At 40.2% G+C, this 21277-nt stretch overlaps 1 protein-coding gene across 1 annotated transcript in view; it reads left to right on the plus strand.

Moving 5' to 3' along the window:
• frmpd2 (FERM and PDZ domain containing 2) overlaps positions 1-3875 on the plus strand; it is a 24492-nt gene extending 20617 nt beyond the window's left edge. The window contains exons 23-27 of the mRNA XM_013913002.1: positions 1271-1447; positions 2106-2301; positions 2758-2972; positions 3522-3588; positions 3669-3875. Of these exons, the coding sequence (XP_013768456.1) occupies positions 1271-1447; positions 2106-2301; positions 2758-2972; positions 3522-3588; positions 3669-3706 (693 nt within the window). The 3' untranslated portion in view covers positions 3707-3875. The remainder of the gene's footprint in view (positions 1-1270; positions 1448-2105; positions 2302-2757; positions 2973-3521; positions 3589-3668) is intronic.
• The last annotated feature ends 17402 nt before the right edge of the window (positions 3876-21277 follow it).

The following is a 21277-nucleotide window of genomic DNA, read 5'->3' on the forward strand; positions in this document are numbered from 1 at the left end:
TTTGGCTCTCGGAAGAGGTGGACACATCTTTCTCCCTCTCCCTCCCTTATCTTCCCTGCTGCTGCTTCTATGTGTTTGTCTAGTCTCGTCTAACTCTAACCCTCAAAGAGTTTCCCAGTCTTGTTCTCTAAAACCTAAAGAATTATGGATTTGATCAACTGCTCCTGTAATGGAATTGACACCCTGCTAGGCTTGGGAGAGCCCGATTGTCCTGCGGAGACGTTTGCTGCCGGATACTCGATGGTCGGTTGCGTTGTGTGTCTGGCGACACTCTCGACGGAGGACATTGAACGACATCTACCAATTTGGAACCACGATAACAGAGTTCGGGCTGATTGGAGCTGGCTCGGCTTATCGAAGAACAAGAAGCGGCTACAGCTGTTCAAAATCCCATAAGTCTGGCAGACATGATAGACGATGGCAGGGCTTTGAGTACTCAGACTGTGTTTTGAACGCAATATGGATAAGATCTTGGAGAAGAACAACAGGAATTGAGATAATTGGTGACCAGTGATGGACATTAGACCAACTGTAAAAATTGGATGCAGTTGTTCGCACTAAACCCAAACATTCATCATCTTCACTCATGCGGCCCCCCTGGCGCCAGCTGAAGTCCTGCCAAGGTTGAAGCTGACTGGAACAACAAATTCTTCCCATGATAACAGAACTCTTTGTCCCTCCTTCAAGGCCACCTGGGTCCACTGGAGACTGTTGACTTTCGCTTAACCGGGCGTGGTGACACTTTCTCTCAGCTGAACACGGGATACACACATGCACACGCACGAAACATGTACACTGATACTGATACGCCCTCACTATCACCCTCCCTCCGCCGAATCCAACGCCTCCTGCTTACCTCCCATCCAATGTGGACAACGGATCAGCTGGAGGCGCAATCGAAGATTGCAGTGGTCCCAGATCAGCTGTACACACTAGAATACTCTCCCATGTTGCTTGTCTGTGTTTTATTGTGTTATGGTGTGTTGATATCTGTGCATTCCTGGATTATCCTTTTCTGTAACACATTTCGATGTTTTTTCCCCCTTGCTACCTGGCCTGACCTGTCTCCCCAATGTGATGTTTGTGTATTGTATGTACGGTCGGCAAGGTCTGTCATCTCGGTTGTGACCAACTGCAACTGACAAATAAAGGCTATCTCATCTCTCATCTCTTACACTTTGTGTTAAATCAAGCAATGCTAAAACCTAATGGTTTAATCAAATAAATTTTAAAAAAACAACCCAAAAGCAAATAACACGGAGGCAAAAAGGAGTCAAAAAAACAATATCACACATTTGTAATTGTAAAAAGAAGAAGTGTTATAGTAAGAGTTAACTGTTTCTTAACTCTTTCATTTTCAGGTGACAGACTGTTGGAGATCGACGGCACTAACTTCCAGGGCTTCACCTACCAGCAGGCTGTGGAGTGCTTGAGTAAAACTGGGGAGGTAAATTCATGAAATGCGACCACAAGGGACCAAGGATTACCAGTGTCTGCATTTGATGGTGACTTATGATTTAGCCATACTAATGATGTGGATTTGTGGATGTCAATGTGAGGAACAACTACTGCATGATGAACTATCCAAAATTATAGAATCAGATTTGTGTGCTCAGACTCAGAAAAACTCCTGAAAATCATTTGCCTTCATATTAGATACAGTTTGTATCTTTATTGGATCTCAAGCGATCTAAAGTAAGGTCTAAAATAATCTCTCACTAAAGTGCCGGTACTGCACTCTGTCTATGCTGCTGTCCATGGTGCCAACTATAATACCCTGACAGTATAAAGATGGATTTAGTTCACTTCCATGATTCTGGATTTGAGTTCTACGTCCTGTGGTCATTGTGTCTCCAAAGACACTTAAAGATGAGATATGAGCGAGCACAGCGTCCAGACTGAGCCACATTAGTAGAAATCCAACATGAATTCCATTTCAGTCCAGCTGCAAATGGATTTATCCTGTCAGTTTTCGGTCTCATCAAACTGAATTCTGTTCCACCGTGGCCATCCATTTACATTTTTCCTTTTGTTACTCTCATATCTCCTTTCCCCCCCCTTTTTTTAACCAAATCCCAATCTTGTCCTGTCTTCTTCTATCATAGGTAGTGTCCTTGGTTGTAGAGAGGGAGTTGGTCAACCTACCCAGGGTCTCTCTTATTGCTGACACCAGCAGCACTGTATCCAATCCGAGCCTGAGTTCATCTACCAGCCAGCTAAGACTCAACAGCTCCTCATCTGTGAGCACTACTTTAAACACGATATCTGATCGGCCCAACGAGTACAGCTTTGTTACTGATGGTACGACACCTCAGCTCAGGTTTAGAAATTAATACATTAATACAAAATTAATACAAAATGCTTAATGGCAAGCACATCAATGAGATGTTTCATGTAGTTAGTCAGGAGGGATTTTGGACCACTATCTTTACAAAAACTGTTACACAAAAAGGTGTAGTGGGGAAAACAGGAGACATCACTCTGACTTGACTGAAGAGCAAACAATACAGATTCAGACTGGCCTATCACATAATCCTCCCAGAGAGGAAAAAAAGGAAAAAGGAATAGGTGAATAAGTGAACTTTTAGGAGTTGGTGTAACATATTCGTAAGCATTTAAGCAACATGAATTAACAGAGACGTTATTGAATGAAGGCATTTACTACACACTCTTCTATCTTCCTTCTTCTTCTCCTTTGCCCTTCCAATGCTTTACCTTATCATTACCCCATTACCGGCCCTATCCTCGACCTCAAAGACAACACCAAGGAAGTGACTCTGATCAAGAATGAGAGTGGGCTGGGCTTCAGCTTCTTGATGTGTGAGCTGGACCCGCCCACCCGAGATTTTGGGAGCCTCGTCCGGATAAAGCAGCTTTTCCCGGGTCAGCCTGCTCAGCAGAGCGGCAGAATCCAGGAGGGAGATGTCCTGCTGGCCATCAATGGCCAGTCGCTCAAAGAGCTGTCCTATCCAGTATGTGGAGATGCTAAATTAAAGTAGGCAGTGCAAATGCAAATTCATCCTCGGGGCTGTAGATTTTGGGGTAGATGTTCATTGAGATTTACTTGAGAATCTTTTTGAGTAACTGGGTCATGATTACTGGAAAGAGACATCACTGCTGAGTTTTTCAAATGTACTTTTTTGGTGCTTTGAGCAGCACAAGGCAAGTACAATTTAGTTCTGTTATATTCAAGAGCAGGCTGACATTTTTACAGCTGATATCTACAAAAGTGGACAGCTCACACCAAAACAATCTGTAGGATAAACAGCACTGCAGGCAAGAGGGAAGATTTGTTAATTTGGTGTGAACCGTCCATTTAAGCTTAATCATCTGTGTTTGCTAATTTTGTTATTGGGCTTTGATTTTCTTCCATTCAAATCAGATATAGTCTTACGATACGATGGATTTTATATAGCTGTATGAATGCTACTGAACTTGGTTTCTATGCAGTATATACGATGATTAAAATCTCAAAAATATCTGCATGCATTTTTGTTTGTTATCAACTATTCATCCTGCAGAAGGTGCTAAAGCTTTTCAAAACTTCTCCACCTGAAGTCCAGCTGACCCTCTGTCGTCCTCCACCAGGTAAATACGCACTCTGACACACACGCACATACACGTTTCTACATGCACCGACTTCACCCACTTGTTTGCCTGTTTACCAGGGATTCTTTCTACAATTGATCAGTTCGCTGGCTCATGAGTGACCTCATCGTCTTGCTTCGCCGGCATCATCTGAAGCAACCGTGTGTTTTAGAACAAAGCAGGGAGTGGCGACGGAGACTGTAGGGAGAACGGCCGATAAAGCTGTTTTGATCAGTTGACAGGAACATTAAGCTGATCTCATAAATGGACTCCAACACTGTAGAAAGGTCAGGAATGTTCCACAGCGTCAGCTGATGTGACTTGACAGCAACACTGTGATAAAAAGCCTGTGGGTGGGAGTTTTGTCATATGTGATTACACGGTCACTTTTTATCACTGTCAGAAAGACACTGGAAAGTCTATTTAATGGTGTTTGATAGTCCACAGGGATAAACACTGCTCTTACATAACTAACATTGTAATTTGGCATAATGTTGCTAACACTAACATCTTACATAACGTGCCATGACATGAAGGAATGTAACTTTTATTAGATTAAGAGGCTGTGCTTCTAACTAATAATGAAAGTTTATCTTTGTTTTTCAAAGAAATAAAGACGGGATAGAAGAGCAGAGAGGCTGGAGACACAGTACGGCTATGTCTGCACAGAATATCTGATGTATAGGTGAGTGTCTGGATAATGAGAAATAATAATGTTATTGATGTAGATTGTGTTTTGGAATGGATAAGGCAGACTAACACTGACCTTTAAAAAGCCCCACACTCAACCCTATTAAAAGTTTTAGACTATGCTTAAAAGCTTGGTTGGTGCCAGAAAACCAACCAATTTAAATAAGAAGATCGACCAAAACCCTCCAAAACTGTACCAGAAGCTTGCTAGTGGCTATCACGCGTCATCATAATTCTCCTGCCTATACCCCACTGTGAGATCTATCAACTCCCACTGATCTTAAAGTGTTTGTTCATATCTTATCCACAAGGTGGAAGCATTGTGCTACATGTAACAACACTGTCTGTGCCTTGCACCAGAGATCACTAGTACTGAGTCTTGTGTTATGACTTAGTTCATAATGGTTATGGTTTGTTTTATTTTTCTCCACAGCAAACATTTTGGTGACATCAAAACAAGAAGATGACTGGAGCAAACCTCTTGAAGTGACAGGATATTTTCATTCAGAGGGACGTAACCGTCATCAGGCATTTCTGTGATCCACTAACTGCTTCTTTTTTTTAATTTGAGTGAAATTTTGAGAAATGCAAACCGTCATTTTCTCACAAAAACAAAAGCCATTAAACTAAGTATGACCTGAATACGGATGATCTGCTCCCAAACACCCATTTAGTATATGAACAAACTGGGCAGCACACACAAACACACACACTTCCCTGAGTGAGGAGCCAGCAAAGGCCCCTCATAAATAAGGGTTCCTGTATTTTCAGTGAAACCCAGTAGTGCATCTGGATCCCATCAGAGCTTGTGTTCTCTTTGCAAATGATCCCAAATGTTTCTAATTATGCCAGTGGAATCGGCACGAGGATGTATGAGCATACATGCGTATGTTTCTGCGTGCGTGTAATCACCCTAGCAGACGTGTACGCCCATACACTGGCCTCTGTTTATTCATGAACTGAGTAACGGAGATGGACAGCGTGGTTTGACCTCTGCAGCCTCTGCTAAGGTCACTGCTCGTGGTGATGACGGATCAGTGAAAGACGGGCTGGAGATGGATTTGTGCGGCCTTTCAGATGTTTTCTAACCCTTGTCTTGTGGTGTACTAATAATAAAAAAAAATCCTCCACATACGTTTTCCATACATTTGGATTTTGTGCATGACTCTACACAGAAGGGAACATTTCTTTAAGTCGCACTTTGTTGGATTTGAAAAACAAAAGGTAACAACCATTAATGAGTGACTTTCCCTGTTTTAGCAGTAAAAGCATTACCAGAGTTGCTGTTTCTGGAAGCAGGTGTTCCAAGTTAATAAAGTAACTCCCTTTTGTTAGATTTTCTTTAGGAATAGTTTCTTAGAATGCCCATAATAAAAAGCGACAGCTGAATGACCAAGTGACAACCTCCAAAGGTGGAAAACAAAAACAAAGCCAACATCTTAAACCAATTTTGGTCATATAGGTAATATCCACATTCATGTGACATCGTATGAATGGTCAATTTTTCATACAAGACAAATGTGTAAATGGTATTAAAGCTTGCTGTGATAACTATGATTGCTATAATCACTGTAATAATCAGAAGACCCCCTGTAAGCAAGCACTTGGTGAGAGTGGGAAGGAAAAACTATTTTAACAGGAAGAACCCACTGCCAGGACCAGGCTCAGGAGGGGCAGCCATCTGCCATGACTGCTTGTTGGGGATGGATTAAACGATCAATTCAGTTTGTAATTGGATTACATTTTGGTTTTAGCTGCTTAGCTCTTTTTTTTTCCTGCTGGTAAAGGTTAGCATCCCATTTAACAGCAGGTTAAAGATGCTGCTTTGCTAACCAAACTAGCTAGTCAGCTGACAAACCCCCCAGGATGATGGAAAGAACCAAAACGCTAAACTGGAGACTTTGAAACAAAAGTCCAAAAACAACAGTGACATTTCTGACACACCACCGGTGGTTTAATTCAAAATGACAATGCAAAACCAATAGTAGTGACTTCCATCTTTTATATACAGTTTTATGCTGCAGACCTGATCATATCATGAATTTTACTTAGCACAAACTATAGCATTAAAGAATAATTTTACTTTTGAATAAAGATGGGTTAAATAACTAACTAAATAATATTCCTTAAAAAAATCATTTATATTTTTACATCTTATGGTTTCTGCACACTTCTCTGTGGCAAGGTTCAGCAGCTAAGGACATTATTAGCCAATGAAGGAAGTAGAACATTTAGTAGATATTTCCCCAAACCTGGTGGGGAGTAAAACAGAGCATGAATAATGGACCTAAACTGTGTGTGTTTGTGTTCATGTTTGTGTGTGGCCAGAAACTTGGCAATAAATGAATGACACCAGGCATGCTTGCTAAGAGTCAGTTTTATAATGTGGCACTTGAGGCTCCAAAAAGTATTATTGCTTTAAGGTTAAGCTCCTCTTCCTGGAAAACAAAGCTGGTCCACACTTTAACCTTCAAAGGGTGCAAATTTTCATTCTCATCCATTAGTGTCTCTTGTGGAGAGACTAACACATCTTTGAGTTCTATAGCCCTGAAAATAACCTGATAAAAACTCCACCAAGACAAATAGGCACCATAACGCAGGCTGGCAAGCCTCAAAGACCTCTCTTGTCTATTAAAGGACATTGTGCGGGGTTCACATTTTCCACTGTAGCTACCGTGACACACAGCCTCATCTAGAGGCAGCAATGGATGCCGAGTGATTGCATGAGTTTGGCTGCTTGCCTGCGTCTTTGATGTCACCTCTCGCTCAGCTATTTCCCCAATTAAATTGATTGTGCTAATGTGTAAAGTGGGCCGCCGCGATTAAAGGTAAGCTATGTTGTTTTTGAGAAGGGTTTCAAATCCATCACCATGGCTGCGGTGCCAAGCATCCAGCGACACAAACTCTGTGCTTGGAAAAAGGCCTCCAGCCCTGCTTGAAATATAAAAGGGAAATCATCAAATTTGACTTATTACTGGCAAGTGGAAAAGGAAATCCTAATTATAATTATATCCTGACCAAAATGGGACAATATTTGAAAATGAAAACATCGGTAATTGCACATCCTAATGGAGGTGTTTGCCAAAGAAATCCACATTTCTGGGGGAGTCAAAATGGCAGAGAAGACTGAAACGGTAATGGAGGGGATGTCAGTAAAAAGGAAGCAGTCAAAAGAGAAGAAAAAAACAGTTCAATATGTCAAATAGATGAATAGAGGGTGAAGAACTAAGTGGGTGCGTATTCATATGTGCACACACAGACACATTTTGAGGAAAGCATGAGAATCAAAGGAAATGGGAGAATTACTCGGCTAGTTCGTAATGTGTCAACACCGTTCGGTGTGGGAGGTCGCCCCGAACCTGTCTGGAACTCAAGGGAGAAATTCAGCAGCTCTTTCAACGGAAATCCTCATCATACATCTCTTTAAAAAAGCAAAACAGCCTAACGAGAGGACCGACAAGACCCAAGCTGGAGCCAGAGCTGCGGTTGTCGCAGTCCATGAGGCGGAAAGGATCATGAAAGATTTATTCATTTTGATGACAGGAATCCAATAGCTCATGTGTCAAAGCTAAGAAGAAAGAGATACTGCATTTAAACATTATCAAATGGCAGTTAGAAGGTTGGTTTGTCCCCCTACCACAAAAATATACATCTGCTGGGCGATGATAAGCTCTCTGATTGGTGTCAAAGGGTTCAGCAGTTACTTCATTAGATGCGATTTACAGCACTCATGTTCTCTTAGTTCCACCCAGTGGGAGTTGTCCACACACTGACGGGATCCACCTATCCTGGGAAAGGTAATGTGTCTCGTGCATGTGTTCCTTTCAGCAACACCAATTTCACACTTGGTTACACCCATTTACATCTGGGAGCTACACACTACATCAACAGCACGCCAAATTAAATGTATTGTGGCTAAAGAGGACGTCCAGCTTGCAAGACATTTGACAAGTACATAGCTCACCCTAAGGCCATTCTCTGAAAGCATTTAAAACTCATCATTAGCAAATTTGATATTGCAGCACATTTGCTGATTATCATGTATTTCTCTCGGTGCTAATGTTTGGTGCTAGCTAGCTAGCAGTCAGAGAAGTTACAAAGAAAGTTAGCAAGTTGTTCAAATGTTAAAAGCAAAGTAAGTAAAGGTGAAAAACAAGAGGTAAATTTTTAGAAGTTGTGGTGAATGAGCATTGCTAACTGCTAGGTTCAGTTGTTTCATTGCTAATTCACTTACCATATGCCACACTGCAGAGCTGCCAAATTTTCTTCATTATTTGTATTCGTAAATGTAAAGATGGTGAATCTGAGGTCTCAAGACAGAAAAATAAAACTCAATTATTCTCACATTCATTCCTGTTGCGTTGCTCATTGCACTGTTGGCCCCAGTGGTTCTTGGAAGAACAGCATGAACAGTCTTCAGTATTCTTGGGCTCTTTTAATGCCATAAACCAGCCTTTTCAGCTCTCACTCAACACCTTTTCCCAGAAGAAAACCATCTGTGCAAAGGATGAAGTGGCCAAAAGGAAAGAGGCTCAGTCTCTCTTGCAGGACCTTGTGTTCTTCATGCTTCAAGGCCAAACGTTCTGGTTATGAACTTACAGCGGTGGAGGAATGGTACTCGTTACAGACGTGGACAGAGGAGTGATGGGACTTTAATTTGCCTGAATCCCTTTACAGTGATGATAAGACCAGAAGGATAAGGTATTGTGTGACAAATTAACTCATTTTTCCAGAAGCTTTAATGAGACTTACGTAAGAAGAAGGAGTACAGTAGTGCCAAAAAATAGAGGAATCTGCCCCAGTTTTACATTAATAAAGGGGGAATAATATAAGAATGTAAGTTAACGTACCAATTTACAAAATTTAGATACAAACTGTATTCCAAAAGTGCAAGAGGTCAATCAAATAAAATAGTACAAAGGAAAAATGTCAAATGGTGAAACTGTGAAATTTTGTTTGATTTCTGTTCTTTTAAATTTATGCTCACTTTAAAATTAAACCTAGAAATTGAATTTAAAATAATTACCTTTGACACATGAGGTTTGTCAAGAAGGGGGGGGGGGATATGATTCAAATATATTATATGAAGAAGGAAATGAATTGTGATGAACAATGAATCTGTCTGGCATCTTGCTTGTCTAAGCAGCCGTTTTAAATTACTAATAATGGCAGCAGTAGCATAGGCAGTAAAAGTGTATATTTTCCAAAATAGGGTCAGCATTTGACTCTGGCTCCTTACTCCAGGAGTGACTAACTGTCTGAAATGTATCTGCCATGCTTGTTTTTTCAGCCAAATGCATGAAGCTAACCTTTCGTCGATTCAGCTGTTAATAGCTGATAACAATAAAAACATTTGTCACTTCAATGAGAAAAATTGTATGGAAGTGCTGAAAATGGGGATGGATTCTAGTCTATCCAGTAGACTCCCATGTTAAAAAAAACAAAACGAACTTTTCAGTATTTTAACTTTACAATGAACATGAGAACCATTTTCATTCTTTATAATTTTTCCCTCATGACCACTGCTTTAAATTCACCAGTAAACAGTACTGGTGTAAACGTTAAAGTACTAATATGGAAAGATAGGTTACGCTAACTAGCTGGCTAGCTGTCAGCTAACTCGAGTGCCCAGACATCTGGCATTATAGTAGAATGAGGTCATACTACCAATTACATGCACTTTGTGATAATATGGTGATGAATTGTTATAAACCAGCTTAAACTTCAAATCTGTTGCTGTCTGTTGCAAAGCTGTTTCCATTTACATACGAAGAAATTCACATCAAACAGAGATTTACATTAGCGACTTACATTGGGAGTCAAGCCAACCTCACAGATTTGAAACAAATTCAAAAATTCCTCGAAGAATAGTAATATAATTGCTGCAGGAGAACAATTAAACAACAGAATGATAGCAGCCTTGTTTTTCCATAAGAATATAACCAGCAAGTTTTACTTATTGGTGCAGACTGACTCAGATTGATTGCAGTTTGTTAGCAATCCATCTGCGTTCAGTTAAATTCAGTTTTGTTTAAACAGTGCCAAATCACAATAACAGTCATATTGTTTATATTGTAAGGTAGACCCTACAACAATACATACAGAGAAAAACCCAAAAATCATATGACCTTCTATGAGCAAGCACCTTGGCGATGGTGGGAAGGAAAACCTCCCTTTTAACAGGAAGAAACCTCCAGCAGAACCAGGCTCAGGGAGGGGCGGGGCCATCTGCCATAACAAGCGTTAATAAATTAGAGGGTAATTATTATCAAAACCTTTGCTGATCTGTATGAAAAATACTGCACTCAGTCTGTGACTGTTTGGAGTAAGATTGCCTCTCCTCAAGCAACCTGTGCAACTGCCTTGCAATTGAAAGCGATCAATAGGGGTTGACGATGTTGCATACTCAACCTCTGGCCGTTGCTGCTCACTGGAACTACTTTCAAAAACTGTGAGATTTTACACACTGTAACTTTAAGATAAGATACAATAATAATACTGAAATATATTTAAATTAAAAGTTTAAAGCCTACACTTTTCAGTGCAGCAGTTCATATTCTTTCTGTGTAATTGATTTATTTTTATTTATCTGTAATTCTGAGAATGTTGTGGCATATGGTACTCTAGAAAACTATCAATCCTGACCAAAAAGCAATACTTCTACTATTAGTAGCAGTAGTAGTAATTCTAAAGATGTTTTTAAATTGTCTAAGACAGCCAGGCCTTCATAATTCTTTTGAACATATGGTTTAAGACACTTCTAAATATGTTCTTAACGTAAAAGCGTATTCAGGTACGAGACTGTCAATGAATAACTGATTACATTAGTGTAATTGGTGCATGTGCACTGTCAGTAAATGAGGGCTATTGTGATGCCAGCAATAACTCTGTCATCCGGGTGGCATCACCACATGAATGTATAGGGTCAAATCCATAAAGTACAACTCTCACTCGTACTGTAAAGCCAGCCCATCTGCTGTGAGAGCCGTGTCGTCTAGAGCTGTCTCTTTTTCTCTTTAAGCCCCCGGCTACCTTCGTGTCCAGGAGAAACAGACTAAGCTTGGACCCTCCACCTCGCTGGGGCAGTTAACATCAGCCCCAGTGAAACAAAGCGAGACTGCATCAGCCCCAGACAAGTTTTACAAGCCCAATACGCTCTCTGTCCAGGCCTCAATCAGCCCTCCCGTCTCCCCCAAAGGCCCTTTGTCCTCTGTCAGACCACTCCTTTGGGGCACATTAGCACTCACAGCTTGAGGTTTTACTTAAAGAAAAAAAAAAAAAAGATCTTAGACAGGGCAGTAGCCAAAGATTGGAAATGTTTTGATTCTAGTTCTAGTGGTGACCACATCATAAATTTGAGGTTTCTGCCTGTGATTTATAACTCCTAAATGATTTAAACTGCTAAAAAGCATTACGGTTTTTGGCTCTGTTAAGGCAAATGTGTGCATGTTTTCTTTGTTCTAGTTTTTTCTTAAACTGCTCTCATAATCAAAATGTAACAGCTTCTATGTGGAGCCTTTTCTTTCCACATATGAAACAGTCATACAGCCAGAAATCTCTACCATCAAATGGAAAAAGAGCTGCACTGTATATATACAGCAAGTGGTTGGCATATTGAACCTTACAGAGGTATGCAGAAAATTCAGGTTATTTTATTTTATTTTATTTTATTTTATTTATACAGCATTGAATCACAACAACAGTTACCTCAAGGTGCTTTACATTATAAGTTAGACCATACAATAATACACAGAGAGAAAGCCCCCCAAATCATATGACCCCCTATGAGTAAGCGCTTTGGCAGTGGGAAGGAAAATGTGCCATAGGCTATAAATAAAATAGATGTGACAGTCAACACAAAGAGGTTGAGACAATTCAATTTAATTTTTTATACAGCACCAAACCACAATAGCAGTCGCTTCAAGGTGCTTTATACTGTAATAATAATAATAATGGATTGGATTTATATAGCGCTTTTCAAGGCACCCAAAGCGCTTTACAATACCACTATTCATTCACTCTCACATTCACACACTGGTGGAGGCAGCTACAGTTGTAGCCACAGCTGCCCTGGGGCAGACTGACAGAAGCGAGGCTGCCATATCGCGCCATCTGCCCCTCTGGCCAACACCAGTAGGCAAGTAGGGTAAAGTGTCTTGCCCAAGGACACAACGACCAGGACAGAGAGCCCAGGGATCGAACCGGCAACCTTCCGGTTACAGATGCGATTCCCAACCCCCTGAGCCACGGTCGCCCAATAATGTAAATTAATGTAAGTTAAAGACTACAATGATACAGAGAAACCCAACAATCAGACGGCCACCTTTGAGCAAGTACTTGGCGACAGTAGGAAGGAAAAACTCCTTTTTAACAGGAAGAAACTTCCAGCACAACCAGACTTAGGGATCAGCCATCTGCTGATCCCTAAGTCTGCTGGGACCGGGTGGAGTAACAGAGCGTAATTCAGGACAACAAAACAGCACATTTTCTCAGATTAAACGTTCAGAAATTTTCTAAATTTCAAAAAGACACAAATTTATTAGACATAAAACAACAGCACCACTTTAGGTGGTACCAGTCAATTATCTCATCAAATTATAGCAGACTTTGCAGTCAGGCATTGGTAATATAATCAGAAGTATGCATACTTTGAGAATAGAATACAGCTCCCTGATTCGTACGTTCCCTCTACAAGGCAATGCGCGCATGCAAGGGCGTTGCTGGTTGCATCATCCATGTCCTCAATAACAGCAACTGGAGGTTTATCCAACACTTGCAAAGTGAAAGGATGTGATTTTGAGACAAAAAACAATTTTGTTCTTATTAATTTTGTATTTTTGTGCAAATTTACCATTTTTTGCAACATTTTATTTTATTTTATTTTTTACCTGCAGTGGTTCTGATATGTTTTAGTAATAGTAATTTAGTACGGTTGTTGTTACAACCCTCATCAGCAACAGAATTTACAGTGGAAGCAAACAGCATTTTTTTAAACAAAGAGGAGAAAATAAATCCTTTTTCCTTTTTAGCAAATTTTGGTAAGTATTTAACTGCTAAAAAGGAACACGCTTTCATAAGGAGTTGGTGAAGACACAACAGGGTTTACAGATGAACATTTGCCAGGTGGCGAACTTAAAATGATAGCTTGGGTTGTTCTGTTTCAGCTAAACAAAGCGGCAACATGTTGACAGCAGTGTTTGCCAGGTGTTCCAGCCATCCTATGCCATCATTTTCATTCTGGTGCTTTTTAGATTTTTAAGCAATATTTTGGGTAATTTCAAAACCAGCAACAGGCTCAAACACCACAAACCTTTTACCACCTACACAAGAACCACATGAAAGAGTCTGGAGAGAGTTTACGAATAAAAAAAAACAGTCAACGTTAGAATCTTTGCTACCGTTTAAACTTAAAATTACAATCTTTAAATTTGTATTTTAGATCACAATATTTTACGTTAGGACATCTAACCATTTGTTTGTGAAGAGTGCTTCAAATTTGATATACAGTATTCTTTTATTCAGAATTAAACATATGATGATTCACGATATACTTGAAATGTATAAAAGAAAGCTTTTTCCATGTGGTCTTTATATAATCTATTAAATGACTGAACTGACAGAAAATGTACCATGTTGTTATATATATTATTGTTATGTTATTGGGTTATACTGGGATATGAGCTTTTGGTCACTGTGCTACTATATTATGGCAAACTCCATATTAAGGATAACAAAGCAGCAACTTTATCTTCTGCTGCTACTTTTTGACTTAAAATTGTGGTTCTGTGGTTGATTCTCTTGGTTCCATTCAGCCCAGCATATGCTTTTATAGCAAACTGATAGCCCAATTAGCTTCTCACTACCTCTTTAAATAGATGGGCTGTGATCACGGCGCTATTCAAATCTGTAATATAAAGTAAGGACACGGGTCAACGACTGGAAATGTGTACATAGTGAGGGTTTCAGCGCAAGATGGAATAGAGTTGTCGAACATTAGAGGGCAAATTAGCCACATGCTCGGGGTTTGGAAATAAAACACTGCAGAGGAATGTAGTGTGACCACACCTCACTGCCCTCGCTGTTCTTTTATTTGACATTAAGATAATGGCAGTGAATGAAAGGAATTCCCACAGAACTCTTTTACCCTTTTTTTCACCCTTCTAGTTCCTCCAGTTTATTTCCCGTTTCACGTCCCTTTGCAGTTTTCTCTCGCTCCTTTCTCCCTTCCATCTCTTCCTTAATGTATCCCCGTGGATGAACAGAGCCGTAAATCTCAGCCTTGTATCTGTCCATCACATCTCATAAAAGTCTTATTCGTCCCAGCAGAAACTCGGACTCCTCTCCCCGTAAATGTTTTTTGGGTGGCAAAGATCCCTGTAAATAATTTGTTGCTATGTATTTTACAAATCGTGCTCCCCCGTGTGATGTCCATCTTGTTTCAATCACTACCCGGAACGGATGATTTGATGCACAGCATGCACAGATTGTTACAAGGTGGACTGGGGTTTGAATTGAAGGATGGATGCACGCATGCAAGCGCAGAAAAAAGAGCAACTTTGCATAATGCAAAGGCATTCTTTTGACCTGCGGGGTCAAGCTATCTCCGCCTCTTATTTGTGCTCCTATGGGCAGTTCTGTTGCTTTTCCTTGTGGGAATTTATGGATACAAAGAGTCTTTTTCTGCAGGTTCTGAATCATTTATGATTTTTGACCTCATACCCAATAAATTCAACCATAGAAAGAAACCTGGATGAAAGGGTCTGTTTGCATAAAATCCTTCAGCTGGATCAGCAAAGTTAGCTTCGATTACACAATAAAGACTCTACATATGGGGGTCATTAATGCAACAAAACCAAGATTCATTTTACACATTCAAATACAGAAATGTACTTCTTTCTAATTTTAACGAGTTTCCTTATATGTATTTTCTCCTTTTATGTATAAAAACATATGGTGCCTTTCAAAACCACAAATTTAAGTCTTTATTATTTTTCATATAATTTTGCAGAAAGGGTGGCAATATTAATGTAAAAAGTATGAATTAGAGGATGATCAAAATCAACAGACATGAAATGACCAAAATAAAACAATCAAAAAAATATTAATGCTTTATTTGTTACTGTATGGTAGGACAATATATTGAAATATACAAAAAATATAAAGCCTGTGATTATTGCTTTTGCAGGAGAGAAGAATTCTAAAGTTTCCATTGATATTTGAATAATAAATGATCTGTTATTTCTCCATTTGATTCTCCAGCCCTTGCTGTTTGTCATGTTTCTCAACCAAATGTGTCCCATGAACTCATTGCCATTTATTACAATATATGCAAATCCAGAAGATGGCAGTGCAGAGCTTCAGCTGCTGTCAGTAATACAGCCTGACATTATCTTGTGCTCCAGTTTGTGCTCAGTAGCGTCTCTGGAAGTCTTGAGGACTCAAGACTGATATGAATGTAACTTTAGTGCTACCTGAAGTTGATCCTAATATAACTGTAAGTATGTATGTTTTTGTGGTTGTTGTTGTCACTTTAGTTTTCTCATTTTTTATATGTTCTATAAGTTCAACTCTGTCCATCATTACAGAGAATTGCAGGAACTATCAGTCTAACTGTCTTTGTCTGCTTGGCTATTAGCGGAGCAGACAGACCATCAGATTGGTAAAGTATATGTGTTATTAGCGTGTGCATTCCTGTCTGTTTAGTGCGCATGTGAATGCATGGATGTGCATGTGTAATTGAATACGCGTGACTCTATGTGAAATCTGTGCTCTCGTCCTAATTGGGGATCCAAAGATGGAACCAGAGTGGAATCAATTATTCTGGTTCACTAATGGTAAGTCAATGGTATGTCTTCAGCTCACATAAAAATAAACATACTGAATTAAAAGTATGTACATGTGGCATATATGTTAGCCAAAGTAATGTTAATGATATGTAATAAACTCTAGCTGAATGAACGAATAGCTAAAATTGGTAGCTAAAATAACGCCATTTTCTGGTATTCTTTTGAAAAATATCTCCAGCCACTTTAAAACCCAAAAAACAACGTCAGGTACTGTTAAGAGCAAAGCAAAATAGAGAAGTGTCTGATGTCAAAAAGGAGACCAAGTGCACACCTTTGACATTGCAATAGAGAATCTGTGTTTTTCCTTCCACACATAAACGCAGAAATAGAGTTTCTGAAAATCTTCACCCTGCAATTTTTCAAAATCTCAGTTTTCAGTGACATAAAACAGCATCTACATGCTGGCCAACATACATTTAAAAAAATCATCACAATATCCATGTACAGTGTAGTGAAAAAGTATTTGCTCCCTTCCTGATTTCTTAACTTACTGCATATTTGTCACACTTACATGTTTCAGATCATCAAACAAAATTTAATATTAGACAAAGATAAATACAAAATGCAGTTTTTAAATGATGCTTTCATTTATTAAGGTTAAATGTTTTGCAAACCTACCTGGCTGTGAGTGATAGTCATTGCCCCCTAAACCTAATAACTGGTTGTGCCATCGTTGGCAGCACGAACTACAATCATGCGTTTATGATAATTGGCCATGAGTCTTTCACATTGCTGTGGAGGAATTTTGGCCCACTCTTCTTTGCAGAATTGTTGTAATCCAGTCACATGGGGGGTTTCAAGAGTGAAAAGCCTGTTTAAGGTCATGCCAATACAGCTAAATCTCATTCGAATCCAGACTTTTATTAGACCACTCTAAATTTAGTTTTTTGTTGAGACATTCAGATGTGGACTTGTTGGTTTGTTTCTTATTGTCCTGCTGCATAACCCAAGTGAGCATGAACTTCAGGGCATAAACATTTCTTTCAGGCATTTCTGTTAGAGACCATCCATTACAGGAAGTCATCCACATCCTGACCACAGCCATAGACCGTCACACTACCACCACCATGTTTGACTGTTATTATAATGTTCCTTTTTTTATTAAATCCTCTGTTAGTTCTGTCAGTTTTATGCCAATTTTAACGGGACTCAAACTTTCTAAAGGTTCACCTTTGGTCTCGTCAGTCTACGGGATATTTTTCCAGAAGTCTTGGGGATCATCAAGACGTTTTTTGACAAATATGAGATGATGTTGTTTTTTGTCAGCAGTGGTTTTCTCCTTGGATCTCTTCCATGGATGCCATTTTGTTATTGTTGAATCATGAACTCTGACCTTAACTGAGGCAAACGAGGCCTGCTGTTCTTAAGATGTTGTTCTGGGATCTTTTGTGACCTCCCGAATGAGTCGTTGATGTGCTCTTGAAGTAGTTTGGTAGGCTGGCCGCTCCTGGGAAGGTTCACCACTGTTATGGTAAATTGACTGATTCTTATATAGCGCTTTTCTACTCCCCCAGAGTACGCAAAGCGCTCAATACAACATGCCATATTCATCCATTCACACAATCGCTTTCTTCTATGATTATAAGTAACTCCATACTTTGATGATGCATCAGAAAGTGAGGCAGGATCGAACCACTAACCTTCCAATCAGTAGATGACCTGCTCTGCCACCTACAGCCACCCATACTGTTCCAAATTTTCTCGATTGGTTAGAGTCCCAGAGCCTTAGAAAGGATTTTCTACATTATACATGTGTTAAAAAGCTCCATTCTTGAGTGAGGTTAACAGGCTTCTCTGCGTTTTCCCTTTTAGGACAACCTCTAGCATTCTGTTCAGAATCAGACACACTTGAAACCCAACAGTTGGTGAAAAAAAACACCTGCTGGACTTCATCTGGACAAACCTGGGAGGTTACGTCACTGATCTCGAGTTGCTGTTTCTCCCATCAAACCTCAATGGATAGCCACAGCGACCACAGCTTTTCCAGACCCTAGCGGCTGGCGGTTGGGAGCACGCTCAGTTGCTGCTGCTCTGTTTCCTGAACATTTCATGATGCTTCACAAACCTGTGAGGGGCAGTAAAAAGTGATATTTCCATTGCGACCCGTGTGTGGACGGTGGACAGGTCTATATGTGTAAGGATGCCTATGGTGGCCCCATGATCGGAAGGTCGGGGGTTCGAATCCACTGAACGGCTACCCTGAGGTACCCCTGAGCAAGGTACCGTCCCAGTGGCTGCCCACTGCTTCACTGAGTGGGTTAAATGCAGAGAGGAATTTCCCCACGGGGATCAATAAAGTATACATTATTATTATTAGGTCTTTCCGTATGAATAGGTGTGTAGTGGGTTATTGTCTGCTTCTGTGTTTATGAATGTGTGTAGATGTGACACTGGTTGCTCCATCTGCAATGACCTCATTGTAATAATGACACCATTATTCTCTCTAACTAAGATTCCATCCTTAACTTCAGATGACAGTTGAAGCTCCTTCAGCCCCAGCATATGTGTGTGTGTGTGTGTGTGTGTGTGTGTGCCAAAGACATATGCCTCAGGACACACAGCTGAGCCGGCTGGTGGAGGCTAACGTTTCACTACATAAAATGTGTCATCCTTTCTCACTGTGATGGATATTATATCCATGCCTCTTCCAGGTGCCTGGGCTCTGTTTGACTGCGTGTGAGCATGTTTCCTGACTTACTGTACCCTCGCCATGGTTTCATTAATCACCACCCTCAGACATTCTTTTTCCTGTCAAAAGAGAAAAAGACGAGAGACAGATGATCTTTGTTTCCACAAAAAAAAATAGTTCTTTAATTTCCGCAAGTGTCTTTCCTCTCCCAAAACCACTAAGTGGGATACAAAACACGATCTCTTCAGACTGCCAATACAAAAACCCCAGTGGCACTCCAGACGGAAGCCCATCCTGTATTGTCTTTAGATATGGACTAAATCATACAGACTATGCATGTGGTTTCCCGGCTGGGTAAAAGTGCAGCAGCAAGAGGAAGACGAATGTTGAACAGACATGACCAAAGCCATTTATTTTTCGTTGCTAAAGGATAACATCTTGGGCCTTTTACAGCCCATTTACTGGGCTTTACTGGCACATCCATAGTTTCATTCATTCACTCACATATTACTCATACGTCCTTTTAAAGACTTGGATTAAATTGCTGTTTTTCTTCTATTTATTTGGGCTGCTGCCTTTAGGGGAGAGCATCCCTCTCCGTAACACCAACCCTTTGCATGTCCTCCATGAACTTCCTCTGTGGTCTTTCTCTTTTCCTCCTCAGGTCCATACTCAGCATCCGTTGCCCAGTGTATCCACTCTGTCTTCTCTGCACGTGCCCAAACCATCTCAACTTTGCCTCTTTAACTTTATCTTCAGAACACCTGTCTGATACACTCATTTCTAATTTCCAGCTTGGCCTCCTGTCTTTTACTAGTGCCATTGTCTCCAAATCACACATCACAGAAAGCTATCAAATGCTTCCCATAATTAAGCAATGCTGTAACGAACATGTGCCCCTCAAAAAGTATATTTCAGGGTTACAGCAGCTACTAAAACTGGTACTCTGCAACTCAGAGAAGAAAAAGATGTTATTCCAAAGCAGCAGCCTTCTATTAAGTGCAATCTCACAGCAGTTTAGTAAGGTGCATAGCACAGTAGAGCTCTACCACACAAAGTACACGAAACAATGCAAATACAGTTACTGTGGGGAATAAAACCAAAGCACTGAGAGGATTGACGCCCTGCTGATATCAGACCCAATTTTGAAATAGAAATCAAGCCATGCTGTGCAAGCATTTACATGGGGATTGCTGTTAACTGCTTGCATCCAATTATATAACAAGGAAGTAGGTCTGCACAGCATCTGAACCAAAGCTGCTTTTTTCTGCAATAACTTGATAACATTTGCAGGTTTATGTTAAAATACAAATATGACCCCGTTGGATCCTTGACGTGCCAGGGTCTATAAAGTTGCACATTTTTGACGGAGCGTTCCCTGTAGCACTTCGGTTTCTTCCTGTGGGCATCAAATGACTGGCAGGAAGCAGAGTGTAATCTCATGATTTACTGATATGAAAACACAACTCGTGCACTTTATGGTTATTTTGTTAGATTCGGACACTCTTACATTTGTTTTCACAGTGAGCTACAGTGCAAAGGAGCACATGGATTCTTTTGAAGGTGGAAAAAACATTGTTATATCATGCTGCGCTGATCAAAAAAAAATACAGAAAGAGTATTAGATTTATAGATTGCATTCATTTATCATTCTTCAAAACACTGCACCCACAAATGCAGGACATTCCAAGCGATTTGGGGTGTGTCACCCTCTACATATTTCTGATCGTTGTATGTGTCTGGCTGAACTCCCGTGGTTTTTGATTCATGCACATTGAGAATATTCAGAGGTCGCTGAGGTCCAGCGAGAAGCGGAAAACAGCATTCCTGTTAAATGGTTTGAGCTTATCGACATGGAAGACACAAATTTCGGTTATTTATTTCCCCACTTAAGAAACAAAGTAGTGGTTGGTAAGAGTACTCCGGAGCCCCAGGAGACCAAGAATGACTGACCAGGATGGTTTCCAACAAAGATTTTCAAGTAAAAGTTGTCTCTTGCCAGAATGCGGTCTTATCACGTCGTAGAGTTCAAGGTTTGGACAACACAGAAAATCCTCTACAGTAAAGCCTTGAGTTATCCACATCCATTCTAGAGTTGGTGCATCTAATCATGCTAAATACTGTTTATATGTTCACCATGGAACTGATTTTAATGCATATTTTCTCTAAGTCTCTGGCTGTAATAGAGGTAGCAGTTGAAATTCTACTTCAAATTCAGGTTTATTTCTTCATGCCGTCATCATAGGTCTGTCCCAAATCAAAGTAACCAGCAATCAATTACAGAACAAAATGCAGCTACACGGAATGAAAAAGTCAGAATGGTAGACATAACAACTCTTCCTAATCTCCAGAAGCCAGCCCAGGCTACCTGGCACCACCACCCACAGGTTTTTAAATGTGTTTAAGGAAAAACTGCCATGAAAACCTTCATGCATTTATTTATCCTGCATCCTTCAAAAGGCCTGGAACAAAATGTACAGTCTCCTACGAAATGCCTCTCTGCCAAAAGCCCAGCTCTTATTTA

Source organism: Pundamilia nyererei, unplaced genomic scaffold (genome assembly GCF_000239375.1).
Source record: "Pundamilia nyererei isolate P.nyererei 1_Seehausen unplaced genomic scaffold, PunNye1.0 scaffold00005, whole genome shotgun sequence".
Lineage (NCBI taxonomy): Eukaryota > Metazoa > Chordata > Actinopteri > Cichliformes > Cichlidae > Pundamilia > Pundamilia nyererei.